The sequence below is a fragment of the Tubulanus polymorphus genome, chromosome 1, assembly GCF_964204645.1.
Source record: "Tubulanus polymorphus chromosome 1, tnTubPoly1.2, whole genome shotgun sequence".
Taxonomy (NCBI): Eukaryota; Metazoa; Nemertea; class Palaeonemertea; order Tubulaniformes; family Tubulanidae; genus Tubulanus; species Tubulanus polymorphus.
This window is the reverse complement of record NC_134025.1, coordinates 24924480-24940363: the sequence shown is the minus strand read 5'-3', so window position 1 is coordinate 24940363 and position 15884 is coordinate 24924480. Positions and strand designations below refer to the sequence as shown.

The 15884-nt window shown below is 35.8% G+C and overlaps 4 protein-coding genes across 5 annotated transcripts; 2 read left to right on the top strand and 2 right to left on the bottom strand.

The window, feature by feature from the left end:
• Positions 1 to 43: 43 nt before the first annotated feature.
• LOC141908897 (mitochondrial pyruvate carrier 1-like) lies at positions 44 to 3674 on the bottom strand. The gene is made up of 5 exons (XM_074799174.1): positions 3534 to 3674; positions 2854 to 2857; positions 2672 to 2768; positions 2276 to 2408; positions 44 to 2109 (listed from the first exon to the last, which is right to left on the bottom strand). The coding sequence occupies exons 1-5, from the start codon at positions 3608 to 3610 to the stop codon at positions 2052 to 2054; spliced, it is 369 nt and encodes a 122-aa protein (XP_074655275.1). The 5' UTR covers positions 3611 to 3674; the 3' UTR covers positions 44 to 2051.
• A 202-nt stretch (positions 3675 to 3876) lies between these two features.
• Positions 3877 to 7556, top strand: LOC141908890 (cleavage stimulation factor subunit 2-like). The gene is made up of 11 exons (XM_074799161.1): positions 3877 to 3997; positions 5145 to 5223; positions 5495 to 5664; positions 6036 to 6070; positions 6157 to 6264; positions 6355 to 6474; positions 6559 to 6627; positions 6703 to 6901; positions 6977 to 7113; positions 7205 to 7282; positions 7377 to 7556. Exons 1-11 carry the CDS (start codon positions 3907 to 3909, stop codon positions 7491 to 7493), a joined length of 1203 nt encoding a protein of 400 aa, XP_074655262.1. The 5' UTR covers positions 3877 to 3906; the 3' UTR covers positions 7494 to 7556.
• A 494-nt stretch (positions 7557 to 8050) lies between these two features.
• LOC141902019 (AFG1-like ATPase) lies at positions 8051 to 14605 on the bottom strand. Of its 2 annotated transcripts, none has more exons than XM_074789659.1 (12): positions 14435 to 14605; positions 10621 to 10871; positions 10428 to 10494; positions 10179 to 10280; positions 9968 to 10098; positions 9771 to 9870; positions 9552 to 9693; positions 9392 to 9462; positions 9217 to 9317; positions 8995 to 9135; positions 8776 to 8892; positions 8051 to 8604 (listed from the first exon to the last, which is right to left on the bottom strand). In XM_074789659.1, the coding sequence occupies exons 1-12, from the start codon at positions 14445 to 14447 to the stop codon at positions 8455 to 8457; spliced, it is 1386 nt and encodes a 461-aa protein (XP_074645760.1). In that variant the 5' UTR covers positions 14448 to 14605; the 3' UTR covers positions 8051 to 8454. The 2 variants fall into 2 exon arrangements, with proteins under 2 accessions (XP_074645760.1, XP_074645753.1); XM_074789652.1 differs by lacking the exon at positions 14435 to 14605 and adding an exon at positions 11354 to 11660.
• On the top strand, positions 11763 to 13791 carry LOC141904963 (hsc70-interacting protein-like). The gene is made up of 2 exons (XM_074793614.1): positions 11763 to 11859; positions 12072 to 13791. The coding sequence occupies exon 2, from the start codon at positions 12082 to 12084 to the stop codon at positions 13240 to 13242; it is 1161 nt and encodes a 386-aa protein (XP_074649715.1). The 5' UTR covers positions 11763 to 11859; positions 12072 to 12081; the 3' UTR covers positions 13243 to 13791.
• Positions 14606 to 15884: the final 1279 nt, after the last annotated feature.

The following is a 15884-nucleotide window of genomic DNA, read 5'->3' as shown; positions in this document are numbered from 1 at the left end:
ATGAAGTGATCCAAACACTAGAAACAAACATTTCTATAGGCAGCTTATGAATTTTATTTTATCAAAAGTATTCATTAAACTGATTTTCTATGATTACAAATAATCGAAAATCACTGGCATTAAACTGCATTTATATTCTATAAACCAACTGTGAACTAACCCATTGGTACCAGTTTGATAACCCAAGTAAGTTAATCCATAGGGTTAATCCTTAGCCTAGTAAAATAAAACAATAGGAATTCTGTTATTTAAATTTGGATAATTCTCCAGGGATAAATTCAGTTCTTGTTTATAAAACAGGGCCTACTGACTACATATGGAACAATATAGAATAGTATGAACCGGTTAGAACTAACTTATTGAATAGGTTGTGCACAAGAAATATCTGTATATATTATGACAATGTGGTATTTTAGACCAATAAGCCCAGTCAGTTGAAATATTGCAATTAGCGTGTAGACACTAGAATACTTGATAAAACTGATAATCTTTAAAAACACTTTAATGGACGTATCATCAAGTCATCAAAATACTAGCAGCTTTTTTGTTTCATTAGGTAACATTAAACCCACTTTCAAGATCATATGATTACGAAGCATGGATCGGTGAAATAAGAAATATCAGGTTCTAACCGAACCAAGGGAGAGATAATGAACCAATGGCAAGATAAGTAATATCTGATGAAATAAGTACTGACAGATTTTATGTTATTTTTCTCATAAATTATCTCCTCTATATACATTCAATAATTAACAATATCTACAACTGTAACCTGTGTACAATGATTAAAACAACCAACATAAATATGACTGACCACTACAAAAGACATATTGTACCATCAAAAATGTTATCATTAGAAGTAGACATGGCAAGGATTTATCGTTTGTGGCAAAATATGGTACATCTACAGTAAGCTTTAAAAATACACTAAAAACAAGTCATTTCCCCATTGTCACAGGACGAAAATATTTGCCAGATACTGAGATGCCATCTATGTAATTCATCAGCTTGCTACAGATGATTTAGGATTCAACCATATGAAAGACATTGACTCAAAAAGAAGTAATCATAGAAGAAAAATATAATACTTAGGAATTATTTATCATTTTTTGCTGAGTTTTATACATCAATTTAGAAAACTAGAACTCACAACTCATGCTAGAAGAGCATCTGAATAGAAATCCATGGCATTCAAACTACAGTCAAACCTCTTTTAGAATGAATGTTGTGGGTAGTGAATCATCACTCCATGTGGATTTTTTATAATATCCGAATGTGCTTTTATATGAATACATGTATCTCAACCAGGACATCTGGAAATCAATGTCATCATGGACAAATAATCTAGGCTAGGCTATACGTCCATGATGTAATCAACAAGTTTATAATAAACTGAAATAAATTTCATATTTAATTGAATCATATCAACGAGGTCCAACTAGTTCTTCTATCCATGTTAATCCAGTTTGTGCGAATTTAACTTAATGATAATTAATTGACAATGTTTGAATCATTACTTTGAGTTGAATAGGTGTACGCTTAAAAACTCTGCCAGCCAGCCTATTTTATAACCGGGGACAATGTCCTACACAAAGCAAACAAATCACAAAAAAACATGAAATTAGGTATAAAATTACAGAAGGAACAGCACCAAACAGTAGTCATAATTGAAATTAACTTGGCTTGTCTACCCTAGAATATTTTTATTCACAGCTATTAATAGTTCTAATTCATATGCACCAGTATTTCTTAACAGCCTAGATGTGTGAAAAATGGTCTTTTTAAGCCCATGTGATGAAAAATCGTAATCAAATCAAAACACTACCCTATTATCAACTTTTTTCTAAAATTTGCAAATAATGTATTCAAATAGTATCAAATTCACCGAGGATTGACCACAATGATTATAGGAATAATTCAAACTACAGGAAGGGTTAGATCTAGATTTACAATCTAGAGTCCCATGCGTGCTTTGATAAATCTGTGCATATCCTGATGTCTAACAATAACATTTCCTACTGAAAACTACCGAATATTAGAATTCCTAATCATCATGCTTGACTGTACTTCTCATGTATCTTAGCCTTCTCTTCATCATTGCAAATATAACTGAAAATACGAAAAACACTTTCATAAATAATACTAAAGAATTTGTCTGGTTTTTCACTGGAATCCGATTTAAACTGAAAATCAGTAAGATTTAGCTTAACAAAACTGGGCTTTGGTTCAAGGGAAAGAAAAGTGCTGGTATAATATCTTTCCATAGAATACTTACTGGAAATGAAAGCACCTTGCACCTTGTGTTAATTGAGCAGTTTCGTTTGTAAAATGGCAAATAAACAGGAGCATATTCCGAGGTTGAACTTTCCAAGCAAATCTCATAAACAGTATAGAATATATACATAGAGCTGAATAAGAAAATTTTAAAAATGTTGAGTCAGATGAGGGTCCAAGAAAAAATTGCGACAAAAAGTTCCATCAAATCATAATGCCTGTTGGAAAATGTTAGATTGAAGTATATTGAACCAAAATGGACTATCAGCTATCAGTTTGCTGCCTGTACCCACTACCCTCAAACAAGGTGGGTATGACTAAGACAGACAACTCCATTAGCCTTGATTGTGCACTTCTGGCACTATCTGAAATTTAAGGGTGAAATTATGAAGCTTACCTGTCGTCATTTTACCGCTGATTATTTCAGGATTTCGTTTGACATCAGCTATAGCTGCCAGTGGTAGACCCCAATTTGCAACCGGACCCCAAAAATGCTGCAATGGAAAAATTAGCAATGACTATGTAAGAATTAGTACGAGAATAAACTGCAGGTTGCGGACAAAAGTGATCTATACTTACAGTACTGTTTAACAGCAGGAATGTACATGGAAAGAAATGAAAAATTGATAGAAAATCTTGAAAACACATAATATCACAGTTTACGATAAAGGACTGAGCGTGAGAAAATTTTACTGAGTCTAGTATCAAGCTGTTGTGACTAACTAGCAGGCAGGAACCCTGTGAGAACAATTGGAACTTAAACTATCAAGAGTTTCCAATCAGGACAGGGCTATTAGTCAGTAACTGGACTGTGTGGCTTCGTTTCATGATCAGATTTTCATAAAAGACAGATAGTCTATCTGACAGAAAGCTTCTTATGAATCAACACGATTAAGCCAAAATCAGTCTATCTATACCAGCATGACCAGTCAGTTTTCATGGCCAGTTACCTCTTCTCTACATGTCACAACAGGCCAATATCTCATTTCTGAACAAAAAAGAAACACGGCAGGGGAATAGCTGATAATAATAGCATCTGTCTAATATTAAATCACAATCATAGGGTCTAGTAGTTGAAATTTGGAGGTGAATATTGGGATGATCTAAGCTACTATTCACCCCCAAAACTCAACTACGAGTCCCTTCGATTGTAATGAATCATACAAATTCAACGGGATAGACACAGACTAGTTTTCACAATAATGTTTTTACTATTTTTTCAGATCTGAATTCTATAAGAATTAAATGTCAAATTTTACCTGCATAGATATGACCTAAAATCTTTACTCGTTAGATATTTCAGCGCGTTACCGATGCTAAACCGACTGGCTGCCATAATTTGATCGATTATTTATTTCACTGGGCCGATGAAAAGTAAAAAGTTGACAGGTGGACCTTGTTTCTCGGAACGCAAAAAAAATGATCGCTTTAACCAAATATGACAAAAGGACAGCTCCGACTTCATGAAAGGTGGAACGATATATAAAACTGGGACGGATAGAATTTATCAAATCAAAATATATTCTTCAATTCACTATTGAATTCCACGGCTAGATCGGTCAATTTACTTTACACTTTATTTTCTCATTTACTTTAGATTCTAGGAGCCACCCCGCCTGGCCTAGAATCAAAATGGCTGCTTTCGGTCTGAGTAGTGGTGGTGGTGGTGGTCAGCAATCTTCGCCTCTTAGTGCGACTGAGCGCGCTCAAAGATCTGTATTCGGTATGTATGCGAGTGATATGAAATTCTATACATCCATAAAACCTTTGTATATCCATCAAAAATAATGAATTATGTACGAATTAGAGACGTAAACCTTATTCATTCTCAATAGGGAAGTAATTTTTAATTTGTTAAAAGCGCCATCTGGTGGTTACAATATAATATAGGTAAATTCTAAATAATTCAGAAACTTGTTGGAATATTTTCTGATTTCTGTATGTATATAGATTTTAGATTTAATGATATCTAACAGCATCACACTCAAAATGTGACATGACAAGTGTTTTTGTTCCAAAACTGTATATGCAAAACTGCTTCTGACATTCAACTTGAAAGCGTTTGCTGTTAAATGTACATAAATGTATGGCCTCAATGTATCAATATGCTTAGTTGTAGCTAAGTACCATCAGGTACATTGAATCAGGTACATCAGGTTCAGTATAAATACAACAGGTGAATGGCTGGATAGAAGGCAAAATACATGTACCATGTACACTAGTTGCACATATCAAATGTAAAGACTTAAACAGCTTTAGAGAATGTGGATTCAGACGTGATTTTCTTAGATGATGAGAATTAGCTGGCAGTTGCAAAATGATGCTTTATTGGTTGAAGAAATGACGGTTGACAAGAGTGCACTCGATATTCCGCTGCTCGGGATAAAAGTCAGAATCTACAGTAGAAATTACGGCAATGGAACCAAATATGGTGGATTGTATTTGTATGGAATTACCAACCAGTACATTGGTTCAGCCCCAGCGACATCGAGAAAGACGATACATCATTTCCAAGAAATTTGTTTATTTTACTAACCTTATAGTGAACCCACTTAATCCGGATGATAAGAAGTTCTCTGTTCTATGCATGTGGTAGATCTTGATAGGTCTGGAAGAGATTTGCAATTGTGTTCATCCAGATTAAGCGGGCTTGATTGTGTTCATTTTCGAAAAATTTGTCAAAGTAATTCTCAATCTCATTTCGTGTGAGCTAAGTTAGATTTAAGATTTATGTTGTATTCTAGATATAGGCATATATTTGTGTATCTTTATTATGAATTGTGTAAATACATCATTCTTCTTTATGACTTTCTGAAAATAAAATACTGTTGAGAACCTGTGTACTTGATGCTTTTGATTCATTTCTTTAGTTGGAAATATTCCCTATGAAGCCACTGAGGAATCGTTGAAAGACATCTTTTGCCAAGCAGGTCCTGTTGTTAGTTTCCGGTACGTATAACGTGACAATCGAACCCTCTGCAGAAAAAAACAACTTCTTTATCGTGTTGTATATATATAATATATATTACTATTGATGAATAAATATAATACTTGAAAAACAGTTTCGAGGTTTGCTTTTCGTAGTTGATTTTATGGTTCTCGGCATCACTACAATCAGTTCGTTACGCTTTCTTGCTCAGTAGTGAAAGAAAAACCTTAAACCAAAAGTAGCTTTGTGATTTTCGAAACTCATTAGAATTTTTCTTTGCTTTATCTTTAGAATCGTCTATGATCGAGAAACCGGTAAACCGAAGGGATATGGATTTTGCGAATACCAGGATGTCGAGACCGCTCAGAGTGCCATGCGGAACTTGAATAACGCTGATTTCAACGGTCGACCATTGCGTGTCGGTGCGGCAGCCGGAGAACAAACCAAAGATGAAAGCAAAAGTAAGTTGTACATAATTGAGGATGAAAAGTAAAGTCTAAAATGATTCCTTGAGCTTTTAGTTAGTTCAACGTTTTGACAATATCATAAGGGGTCATTCGCGGCGGGGTCAGTGCAATTGCTTAATGTATATGAGAAAATGGCTGATTTTGCGTACAGAGGTCGGGGGGGTTGAAAAATTCAAATTTTATGCGTACGTAATAAATGAATGATCCCTAATAGTCATTTATCTGTTCCTGACTTAGTAAGTGTGGGATTTTCTATATTATCATCACAACATTGACAAAGTGTTTCATCTATGGTTGTAAGTCATGCATGTGTATCGCAGTAGATCAGAATTAATTCATATTGCATAATATTTTTTATCTTATAGCCATGCAGCAGGCTATTGGAGGACCAGTCATTGAGGTAAGCAATTGGATGCATTTCTCTTCTTGCCAAAAATCATCAGGAATGATGTATTTTTATTCATATTGCTCACTCTATAATTTCAGAGTCCATTTGGTGATCCCGTTGAACCGAAGGAAGCTCCTGAAGCGATTTCTAGAGCTGTCGCAAGTTTACCCCCTGAACAGATGTATGAACTGATGAAACAAATGAAGGTTGGTAGTTAATGAATCCATTATTAAATGACCTAGATAAAGTTTGTCGTATGAAAATTTCTATCAATTCTCGTTTCTGGTTTATTCTAGCTATGTGTTCAGAATAATCCAACTGAAGCACGGAACATGTTACTGAAGAATCCTCAGTTGGCATACGCCCTGCTTCAGGCTCAGATCGTGATGAAAATCGTCGACCCTCAGGTTGCGATGGTGAGTTCAAAATGTAAAACTAAAATATACACAAGACTATCAGTGGTATTAGGATAGGAATTACCTGATGTTAATTAATTATAGGCAATGCTTCATCGAGAGAGAGATCAGATACCCCCAGTTCAAGTTGGAGATACATCAAATACAGTTACTGTAAGTATGCCTTTAAAGACTTTGTCTATTAGTTTTAACAAGAAACTTAAGAAATTTGTAATCTGGTTGTTGCAGTCGGCATCAGTGTCACAACAGAATCCGATGAACCAAGCTCAAATGGCAATGGCAGGACAACAATTGATGGGCATGCAAGGTATGCCAAATATGCCTGTCCAACAACGACCCAATACTATGAGTGGAGGGATGCCTAACATGGGTGGACCTGCGATGGGAGCATCAAGAATGGCACCCGGTATGCCACCTGCAATGGCTGGTAATTATGCTCAAATTCTGTCATTTCTTGATTAAATTCTGTACTTAGTTGACTTATGAGTGTATTTATGTTTAGGTTTCCCTGGAAATCCTGGCAATATGCCATTCATGCCTGGAATGGGTGGTCCCAACCCTGGAGGACAGTCAGGTGGAGCTATGCCTAGTGGACCCGGAATGCCTAATTTCAATAGACCACAAATGAACAATATGTCGGTAAGAACCAAAATATTTCAGTTTAAATATCATCAAAGCTATCATTTCCAAGTCATTTAAGAAAAATTCAATCTTAACATTCATTTTTAAGATGCCTGGCGCCCAACCAACAAGTTCAAATGCTGGTCCAAGCGGTAATGCAGGAATTTCATCACAAGATCAAGAGAAGGTAAAATATCTTTTTCAGCCTGTCTTACTATGTAATTCATGTGTACATGTATCATCTTAAGTCAGTAAAAAGAAACATTCATTTCTGTTTCCAGGCTGCATTGATCATGCAAGTTCTACAGCTATCAGATGAGCAAATTGCCAGGTTACCTCCTGACCAACGACAAAGCATTTTAATTCTTAAGGACCAGATTGCAAGAAGTTCTACATAAGATATTCCTTCATTTCCTCGAGCATTTCATTTTATATATCATTGATGTAAATAAATAATGTCATTTGTGTACAATATGATTATTTTGATTTTGATTGACATCAAATGGATTATTTTGATTGACATCAAGTGTTGGTTATGGTGATTAAAATGGCTGGGCAAATAGATGACTGGTGCTTCCTCAGTCTAGTAGTGGAACCTTGTTACAGCGAACTTCACACTTGACCAGAAAATATGTTGTTCATAAATAACCATTAGTTCGTTATTTATCAAATTGTTTTACTTGGGACAAAGTTCTATATTTGTTCGATATTTGTTATCCGATGAATCGTCGTATTGGAGTTTGTTGTAACGAGGTTCCAAAGTAGTGTCAGTTGCTGGTTCATTTGTGCGCAGTTGCTTCCTAGTCTTGAACAAGAAAGATATGAAGAGAAATATTGGCAGGACAAGTAGATACAAAAGTTGTCGACTCCATAGACTTGCATAGGATACAAAGCAGTTCCAGGTGTTAACGAAGCAAACGCTCAATATTTTGTTCAAACATAATTTATTCTTCGATAACAAATTAGTAAACCGCTAATGTAGATCCAGTTCAGGTTTTACTTAAGATATGCTAATATTTTACATCAAATTCGTCTTGATCAATTGGAGTAAAAGACACGAGGTATTATTTTTACTGTAACTTAAGAAGTTAAAGCCTAGATTAGCACCTGGTATTTACATATCCTTCAGATCAATGAAGCTTTTACATCTTTCATGCACTAATGATACATTAACATAAATATTAGTTAGTTTCACAGATATTTCAATACATTCACTTTTTGTGTACTCTAAAAATTCCCGATAAAAAATTGAGTGCCTTGATACAAGGCAAAACAATGATTACCAGCTGCCAACATGATTGAATAATATACACGCTAAAATTTAACAACTCAATAAATATTTCCTAAAACTATTTGTTGTCAGCAGTGCTTTGATTTACCAGATTTCTTCAAATCTCTCAGTTCCCAGTACATCTGTGTTTGCATTTCAGTCAAACGTGAAACAGTGCGGTCAAATGCGAATAACTCTTCTTCTCCAGTGAAGATACTGCTCTTTGCTCTTTCATCATCCTGTGTTATACAAAATATCAGTTGGAGTGGATTAAGAATACATCGGAATGATCACTATCAATTTCTGTATTGTTTGAAACCCAGGAGCTCGATGGTAAATGCATGTACATTGAACATGGTTTACATCTAAGAAACAACCTTTAAGCAACAGAACCTAGCATGTTAACCTACCTTTGTAATGCCCAGATCGGCCATTAACGTCATATGATCTTTTTGCTCATCTTCCGAATGTTCACCTGCGGAAAACAGTTCATCAGGAACCGCATCGGCTGAACAGACAAACCGTACCTAAAGACAACCATTCAAGCAATTTTTAGATATAAACAGTACAGTCTGCCAGATTCATCTGAACTCATAGTTGTGGCTGCCGATAGACAAGTGGTGACTCACTTTACTGTCGTAAAATGTATCTACGAGGGTGATGAACCGCCTTGCTTCACTGCGTTTGCTCAAATCCATTTTTGGCACGTCACGTAAAATCACGGTGTCGAATTCTTTGCCAATTTCGATATAATCACTGGCTGCAAGTGGCTAGAATCAAATACCAGATCAATAATAATTGCAATTTAGGAAATGTCACGATGACAATCTGATTAATTAAGGTTTACATACTTGACAACATAACTCGTCGAACGTACAATCAGCAACTTTATCGCAAGTAACGGGTATTACTAATTTTCTACCCCAAACATTCAATTCCTTAGGACCGATAACTGTAAAACAAATGAATATCACGTTAATATTCATAGTAGAGAATTTATTCCTACTCGATCTATAGTATACTAACCTCCACTGAGTCCATGCGCTTGTTCTTGAAAAAACGTATCCAATTCAGCGTTCGCATTGCACTGAGATTTTCTAGTAAATAATAATGCACACAGATGAATAAGGATTCACAAGCATTTAGATCCCTCACGACCCAGGGTTAAATACGATAAATAACTTACACAAAGTATGTCCTACCCGACGCTGGCATTCCTAATTTACGATAATCAATACCCGAGTCTAAGCTTAACACCTCGCAATGGTCTTTCAATTCTTTGATGAATGGCACGAAGTTACCTCTCTGTAGGCCATTTTTATACAAATCTATATATGCACCAAGGAAATATTAATCGATCTTCAAGGGTATGAAACAATTTTTCTTTTAGCAAAAGAAAACCTACCATCAGGATGTCGATTGGACGTGGCCATCACTACGACACCATTTCGAAATAGTTCAGTAAAAAGCCCCTTTAAAATCATAGCATCTGCGATGTCAGTAACCTGTGGAGGATGAGTACAGGTAAGCAAACTTAATCTGGATCTGCTCAAGTGTTGTTGAAGAATGTTGAGACATTTTCAACTTTGAAAGTATTGAAACCTGAAATTCGTCGAAACATAAAAACCAAGTTTCTTCAGCAATAGTTTTAGCAACAGGAGGAATCGGGTCGAATCTAGTTTTCTTCTTGCGATCGTGCTCTTTAGGTATCGTCTTCATAATCTTGTGAATTCCTGAAATTCGACGGAAGATCACAATCTCAAATACATCAAACTCGAGAGAACAGAGGGGCAATGAGAGGAAAATCACTTACGTTTATGGACATCTGACATAAAAGCATGAAAATGTACTCTTCGTTTGTTTCCAATCGCGCAATATGTATAGAATATATCCATCAGCATCGTTTTACCAGTACCTACAGAAAGTATGAATATCAATTTCAGTTAAAAACAATATTCTGACAGTAATATTTGAAATAGGCTTATCTAATATAAAATTTTTCAATACTTCTTTCCATCTCATTCATAAGAAATGCAATACAGTTGAAATAAGATCTCCATACCTACAGATCCGTACAGATAGAGACCTTTAGGTGCATTGTGTACAATGGGGACCTCTCTTTTGAATATCTGTAAAATGAAATAGCTACTTAAGGAAGTAAACATGAAATGATTATCATCTAGGTGTATAGTATTGAAATCCATTAGTACTTCATTGCTTACATGCACATGAAAACAGATTCAGCAATATAATACCTTGTTAAAAATGCTGCCAGATTCATTAACATTTGGCCGATATCCTTCAACCTTTGATTCCAGTTCATTCAAATGCTGGACTATCGTTCGTTGATATTTGTCTTCCGACAGTTTGCCAGATTTCACCATGGAATCGTAGTGTTCCAGAGACGTTTCAAACCGTTCATCTTTTACTATCTCAAAGCTGCTATCGGAAATTCCTAAATTGTTGTTATTAACGGTTGTTCCAGTAGCAAGGGATGTAGAACTTCCTAATGATATACAATAAAACATACATTCAATTCAGGATTTGGGTTTGCCTATTATACTGTTATAACCCAATCCATACTTGACTTGAATGGTATCATCCATACAACATCAACAATCTACAATAATTTTTCAATTAACATTTACATTAAAACTAACAATGCCACAGTGGTGTTGGAAGTGCAGCGGTGAAAGCTGTCAAAATATTTTCTGAATAACGTTTTCTTAATGAATACCATGTCCATGTTTTTTTGACGAAATTGAAGTAAATTTGCCGCAGCAACAGTCATGAGCACCTGTCAAAAATTGGCAATTGGCGGCGGCAATCAAAAATTGCTTCCAAAGCGCCTGTGCCAGTACGTTTATAAACCCCAAAATTTTTGATCCACAGAAAAACTGTTCCATTCCAGACCACTCCAGATCGAGTGGAGAGACAGATTTTGGAAAGAACAAAACCAATCGATTCATCCACAATTTGTCAACGTACTTAGCCATGTTTTCGTTGGCAGTGACCACAAAGCTCTTGCATTAATGTTTTTAATGCAAGTAATGACAAATAAAGCCATTGGCTAATTATGGATTAAATGGCTTGGATCGGTTGGGGTCCTAACTTTCAACAACCTTCATGACAACCATTATTGCGTCCCCACAATATTTTTTTTCTCGTTTTCGGTTACGAAGTGCAATTTCCACCCCTGAAATTTTCGGCCAGGCTAAAATGTGTTTTGCTAAACATGTCGAATTTCATTTTAGGGTTCTACGGCAATTCGCTATTTTAGATACTTGAAGATATTATATTTGTAATTATTCATTCAGAAATTGGATGATAAGGTCAATCAAAAACAACCTTGAAAATTACGTGTCGGTTGGAACCTTCCAGAATTAAGAATCGTTACAGCGGGTTCGTTTTTCGCGTGTCGATTCACCCATTGCTGCAGATTCTCATTTCTAAAGCCGTTTTTCACTCGTAACGCACGGTAATACCACATTTATGTAAGTAATTCCCGAAAATGCACATACTATGCAACATATTTTTTGCGTATTTAACAATGATTAGAATCATGTGAATGCCCGATAGATGGTGCACAAAACGTACAAAATAAATTCGTAATTGGACAGTGATAATTTGTTAATGTAGCTGTAATAATTTTTGATGTTTTTAGACACTGTTTAATTAAACGTGCGAAATTTTTTGCATTTTTTAGATCTGGAAAAATGGCCGGTATTGGAGTAAAAGAACTTGAAGAACTGAAGATGTTCATCGAGATGTGTCGGCTAAACCCTGATATTCTGCACAAGCCAGAACTTTCCTTCTTCAAAGACTACGTGGAAAGTCTTGGCGCAACCATTCCCACTGCTGCAAAGAAAACTGCTTGGGAAAGTCACCAGACGAAAGCTCCAGAACCCGAACCAGAGCATGTTTCAGTAGAAAGTGAAGAGAGCGACATCGATGTCGACAATGAAGGCGTCATCGACGACGAACAGGATGTGATCCAACCGATGGGTGATGACAGCAAGATGGCTACCGAGGAAGAGCACTCTCAAGCTATGGAAAAAAGATCAGAAGCGCAAGTCTTCATGGCTGATAATAACATCGAGGAAGCTATTAAATGTTTAACCGAAGCGATTGAATTGGACCCTCATAGCGCGCCGTTATTCGCTAAGCGCGCTAGTATGTACGTCCGCTTGAACAAACCGAGCGCGGCGATTAGAGACTGCGATAGAGCTATCGAAATCAACAGCGATTCGTTCATGGCGTACAAGTGGCGAGGCCGAGCGTATCGTCTGAAAGGAGAATGGGAGCGTGCAGCCGATGATCTGTGCATCGCTAATAGACTCGACTGCGATGAAGAAGCGATCGCTTGGTTGAAAGAAGTGCAGCCGAATTCGATTAAAATCAAAGACCACAAACACAGACGAGAAATGAAGAAGAAAGACAAAGAAGATAAAGAAAAAAGAGAACGCATCAGACGCGCCCGAGAAGAAAAAGATCGAGAGGAGACCCGCCACAGTTCTGGTGATGGTATGCCTCACGGTTTTCCTGGTATGGGTGGAATGCCAGGTGGTATGGGTGGAATGCCAGGTGGTATGGGTGGAATGCCAGGTATGGCCGGTATGGGTGGAATGCCAGGTGGAATGGATTTCACAAAACTTTTTAGCGATCCAGAATTGATGGAGGCATTCAATGACCAAGAAATCGCCGCCGCATTCCAGGATGTTAGCCAAAATCCAGCAAACATGGCAAAATATCAATCCAACCCAAAGATCATGAATGTTCTGACAAAATTAGCAGAGAAGATGGGATTTTCTGGTGGGGTTGGTGCTGATCAAACTAAACCGAAACCACCACCTCCGTCTTCTGAAGATGTCGATTAAAATTCTAGCCCTTTTTGAAATAAAGATTTTACTATGCTCTATCCTTTTAAAGGAAGAATTTGATATCACTCGCGAAAATTGGGGACAGATTAAAAAGATGGCATTGTTTTAGACAAATTATACAGTTTATGAAATGTGTGATTATTTTGTGCTGTACTGACAGTTCTTGCCAATGGAAGCTGCTTGAATATGATGGGATATATTTTTGTTCATTGATTATAGATCATAGTATCACACTACATTATTATCAGAATGATTCACAGCTTGGAAAAATAATCGCAATTGATATGTATATATGATTGGTAAAAAATGGTATTCCACAATGTGTTAAACATTTCTTTGTAAATGTGCTAATGAAAAATTGTGTCTCATTTGTTAATTATGCATCGTCTTCAACAATGAATTTCTAGATTTAGTTAAGTATACCCCGGTACATGTATTATGATGTAAATAAGGTTTCTGACTTTTTGATTCATCCGTAAAAAAAAAAACTAAAAAGCTGTGGTAGTCAGTCCTTGAATATTTTCGTTTCATCTTCTTTCCGATGTAATTATGTTAGAAAAGAATAAGAAATTCTCAAATAAAAGATTTTTCAGTTATTTTCATTTCATGTCCTGTCTAGTTGTTGTTTCTTATGAGAAATTGATGGCTGATGGGTCCTATTTGGACAGATCTCTAGTTCTTATCAACTTACAATCGGTTACCCTCGAAGTAGCATGGATGAGAACATTCTTTAGGACTATAAACCATCTACAGTGGAACCTTGTAACAGCGAACCTGATAGTTTGTTATATCCAGTATGGAATCAATTAAATTCTCTTATTTGGCATTTGTTCCATCTGATAATCGTCGTATCCGAGTTCACCATAACGAGGTTCCACTAATATATTGTAACATGATTTCTCAATTACCTACGGACACACTGATAGATTTGTTGGGAGTCGGCGTATGAGGATTTTCCTTATGGAGTAGACTAGTTATACAGGTACATGTACTGTACATTCTTATCAATACGCACATCAAAAATAGATTTTCAGGTCCCCAGAAGAAGTGACTATTGCTGAGACAAGACGTGCAAGAAAAGAGAATTACAAGGATTTAATAAATTATATATAGATATATTTATTGATTCATTGTGGATCAAGCATAAATAAAAATATGGTACAAAAGATCTATAGAGACAAAGAATTACTTAGGAAAAGCATTTGTCATCTGAGAACAGATTGAATTCCTTGGTAAATAATCTTCAAAGCTTCTAACCGTGGTTTAAATGTCTGAAAAATGAACAAAATAGTACACTTTGTACAATCAAAATTACTGTGACCCATAAAAATTATATGCCCATAAGTTCTTTTTGCAGTTGCTTACCGTACATAGAGGTTTAATTTGAAATATTTCTTCCTCATCTTTATATATCATCACGAGAAAATATTTTATTTGATGCTAAGAATAGAAATTGAATAAAGTGATTATGAATAGTTTTTTTCTTCACTTTTCACCAAGCACATTCTATCCATCTTTCATCAAGAGAAGACCTAGATTTAGGATGAAGGTTTCAACTCATCATAATACCGCGTCCTGAGGGAAATTTCAGTAAACTTACCATAGTTATCACTTCAGTTATAACAATGTCCTTTATTCGATGTATAGGGATATAAATTGTCTGTTTTTGATAAAAGAATCTCCATGTTGTCAGTTGGACACCAACAGATCTTATCACAAGTATCGATTCTGAAAAAAACATAATTTGAAAAATCCTGAACTTCCAAAAAATCCCTTGAGATATCTCGTGAGGTATGAGCATTATTTACCGGCGGTGTGTTGAAACGCAAGCCATGTAATCGCCAGAATAGCAGGCATACAGTAGAAAATCAGATCCTGCAGAAAAGATAATAAAGTAAGTCTAAATTGTATCTCATTTGATGAAATTGTAGCATCACCTGACATTTAAATCTAGACCCATGGTACCTGAAGTAAGCAGTAATACTTGACAACTGCCACTGATAACACGAATAGAGTCAATATGCAATACCATCTATGTTCAGCATTTGCTCTCCTGACTAGGAACTCTGAACAACTATCAATTGCATGATGTTTAGTTTCCAATATTAAACCATCGATATGATATTCATATTTATCAGATTCTTGTTGTAAGCCATGCAATACATTTCCATTATTTGAATGAGTTTGACACTTCTTCATATTAGCAGTACATAATCATGATCTGAAAAAAATAATCGAAAAGCAGTGATGGAATTTATCAATATTTACAAAAATACATAACGTCTTTATGTATTTTTGATATTAAGCACGGGGGTTCATCAAGAGTTTTGTAGGTAAACTACACTGTAAAAACGATAATCTGTTAATCCATTAATAATCATTTTTACAGTACCTACAGCTCTGATACGAGCCCTGTGATACTAAGGCTATAGGTTTAGGTTATACATGTTTTCATCAAAGTGGATAGGAAAGCAAACAGGAAAACAATATGCCCAAAATTAGAAAAGTAAAAGAATCAGACCCCGGTCCCCGGACTACTTTCATTTTTGTGGCCTACAATGGGGTCACAAAAATAAGTTTTTACCTCAGTTAACAGCCACCACGTATAAGAAACTAGGAAATATAAATAATGCAGTCAG

Bases quoted from the DNA above. Each gene is read 5' to 3' on its own strand.
- LOC141908897 (XM_074799174.1), bottom strand. From the start codon at position 3,610: ATGGCAGCCAGTCGGTTTAGCATCGGTAACGCGCTGAAATATCTAACG. The intron at 2,409-2,671 runs GTAAGCTTCATA...TTTCTTATTCAG, and splicing joins CAGCGGTAAAATGACGACAG to CTCTATGTATATATTCTATA. The intron at 2,110-2,275 runs GTAAGTATTCTA...TCGTATTTTCAG, and splicing joins GCAAGGTGCTTTCATTTCCA to TTATATTTGCAATGATGAAG.
- LOC141902019 (XM_074789652.1), bottom strand. From the start codon at position 11,432: ATGGCTTTATTTGTCATTACTTGCATTAAAAACATTAATGCAAGAGCT. The intron at 10,872-11,353 runs GTACGTTGACAA...GTATATCATTAG, and splicing joins GCCAACGAAAACATGGCTAA to GAAGTTCTACATCCCTTGCT. The intron at 9,463-9,551 runs GTAAGTTATTTA...ATTATTTACTAG, and splicing joins TCGGGTAGGACATACTTTGT to AAAATCTCAGTGCAATGCGA.
- LOC141904963 (XM_074793614.1), top strand. From the start codon at position 12,082: ATGGCCGGTATTGGAGTAAAAGAACTTGAAGAACTGAAGATGTTCATC.
- LOC141908890 (XM_074799161.1), top strand. From the start codon at position 3,907: ATGGCTGCTTTCGGTCTGAGTAGTGGTGGTGGTGGTGGTCAGCAATCT. The intron at 3,998-5,144 runs GTATGTATGCGA...TCATTTCTTTAG, and splicing joins CGCTCAAAGATCTGTATTCG to TTGGAAATATTCCCTATGAA. The intron at 5,665-6,035 runs GTAAGTTGTACA...TTTATCTTATAG, and splicing joins AACCAAAGATGAAAGCAAAA to CCATGCAGCAGGCTATTGGA.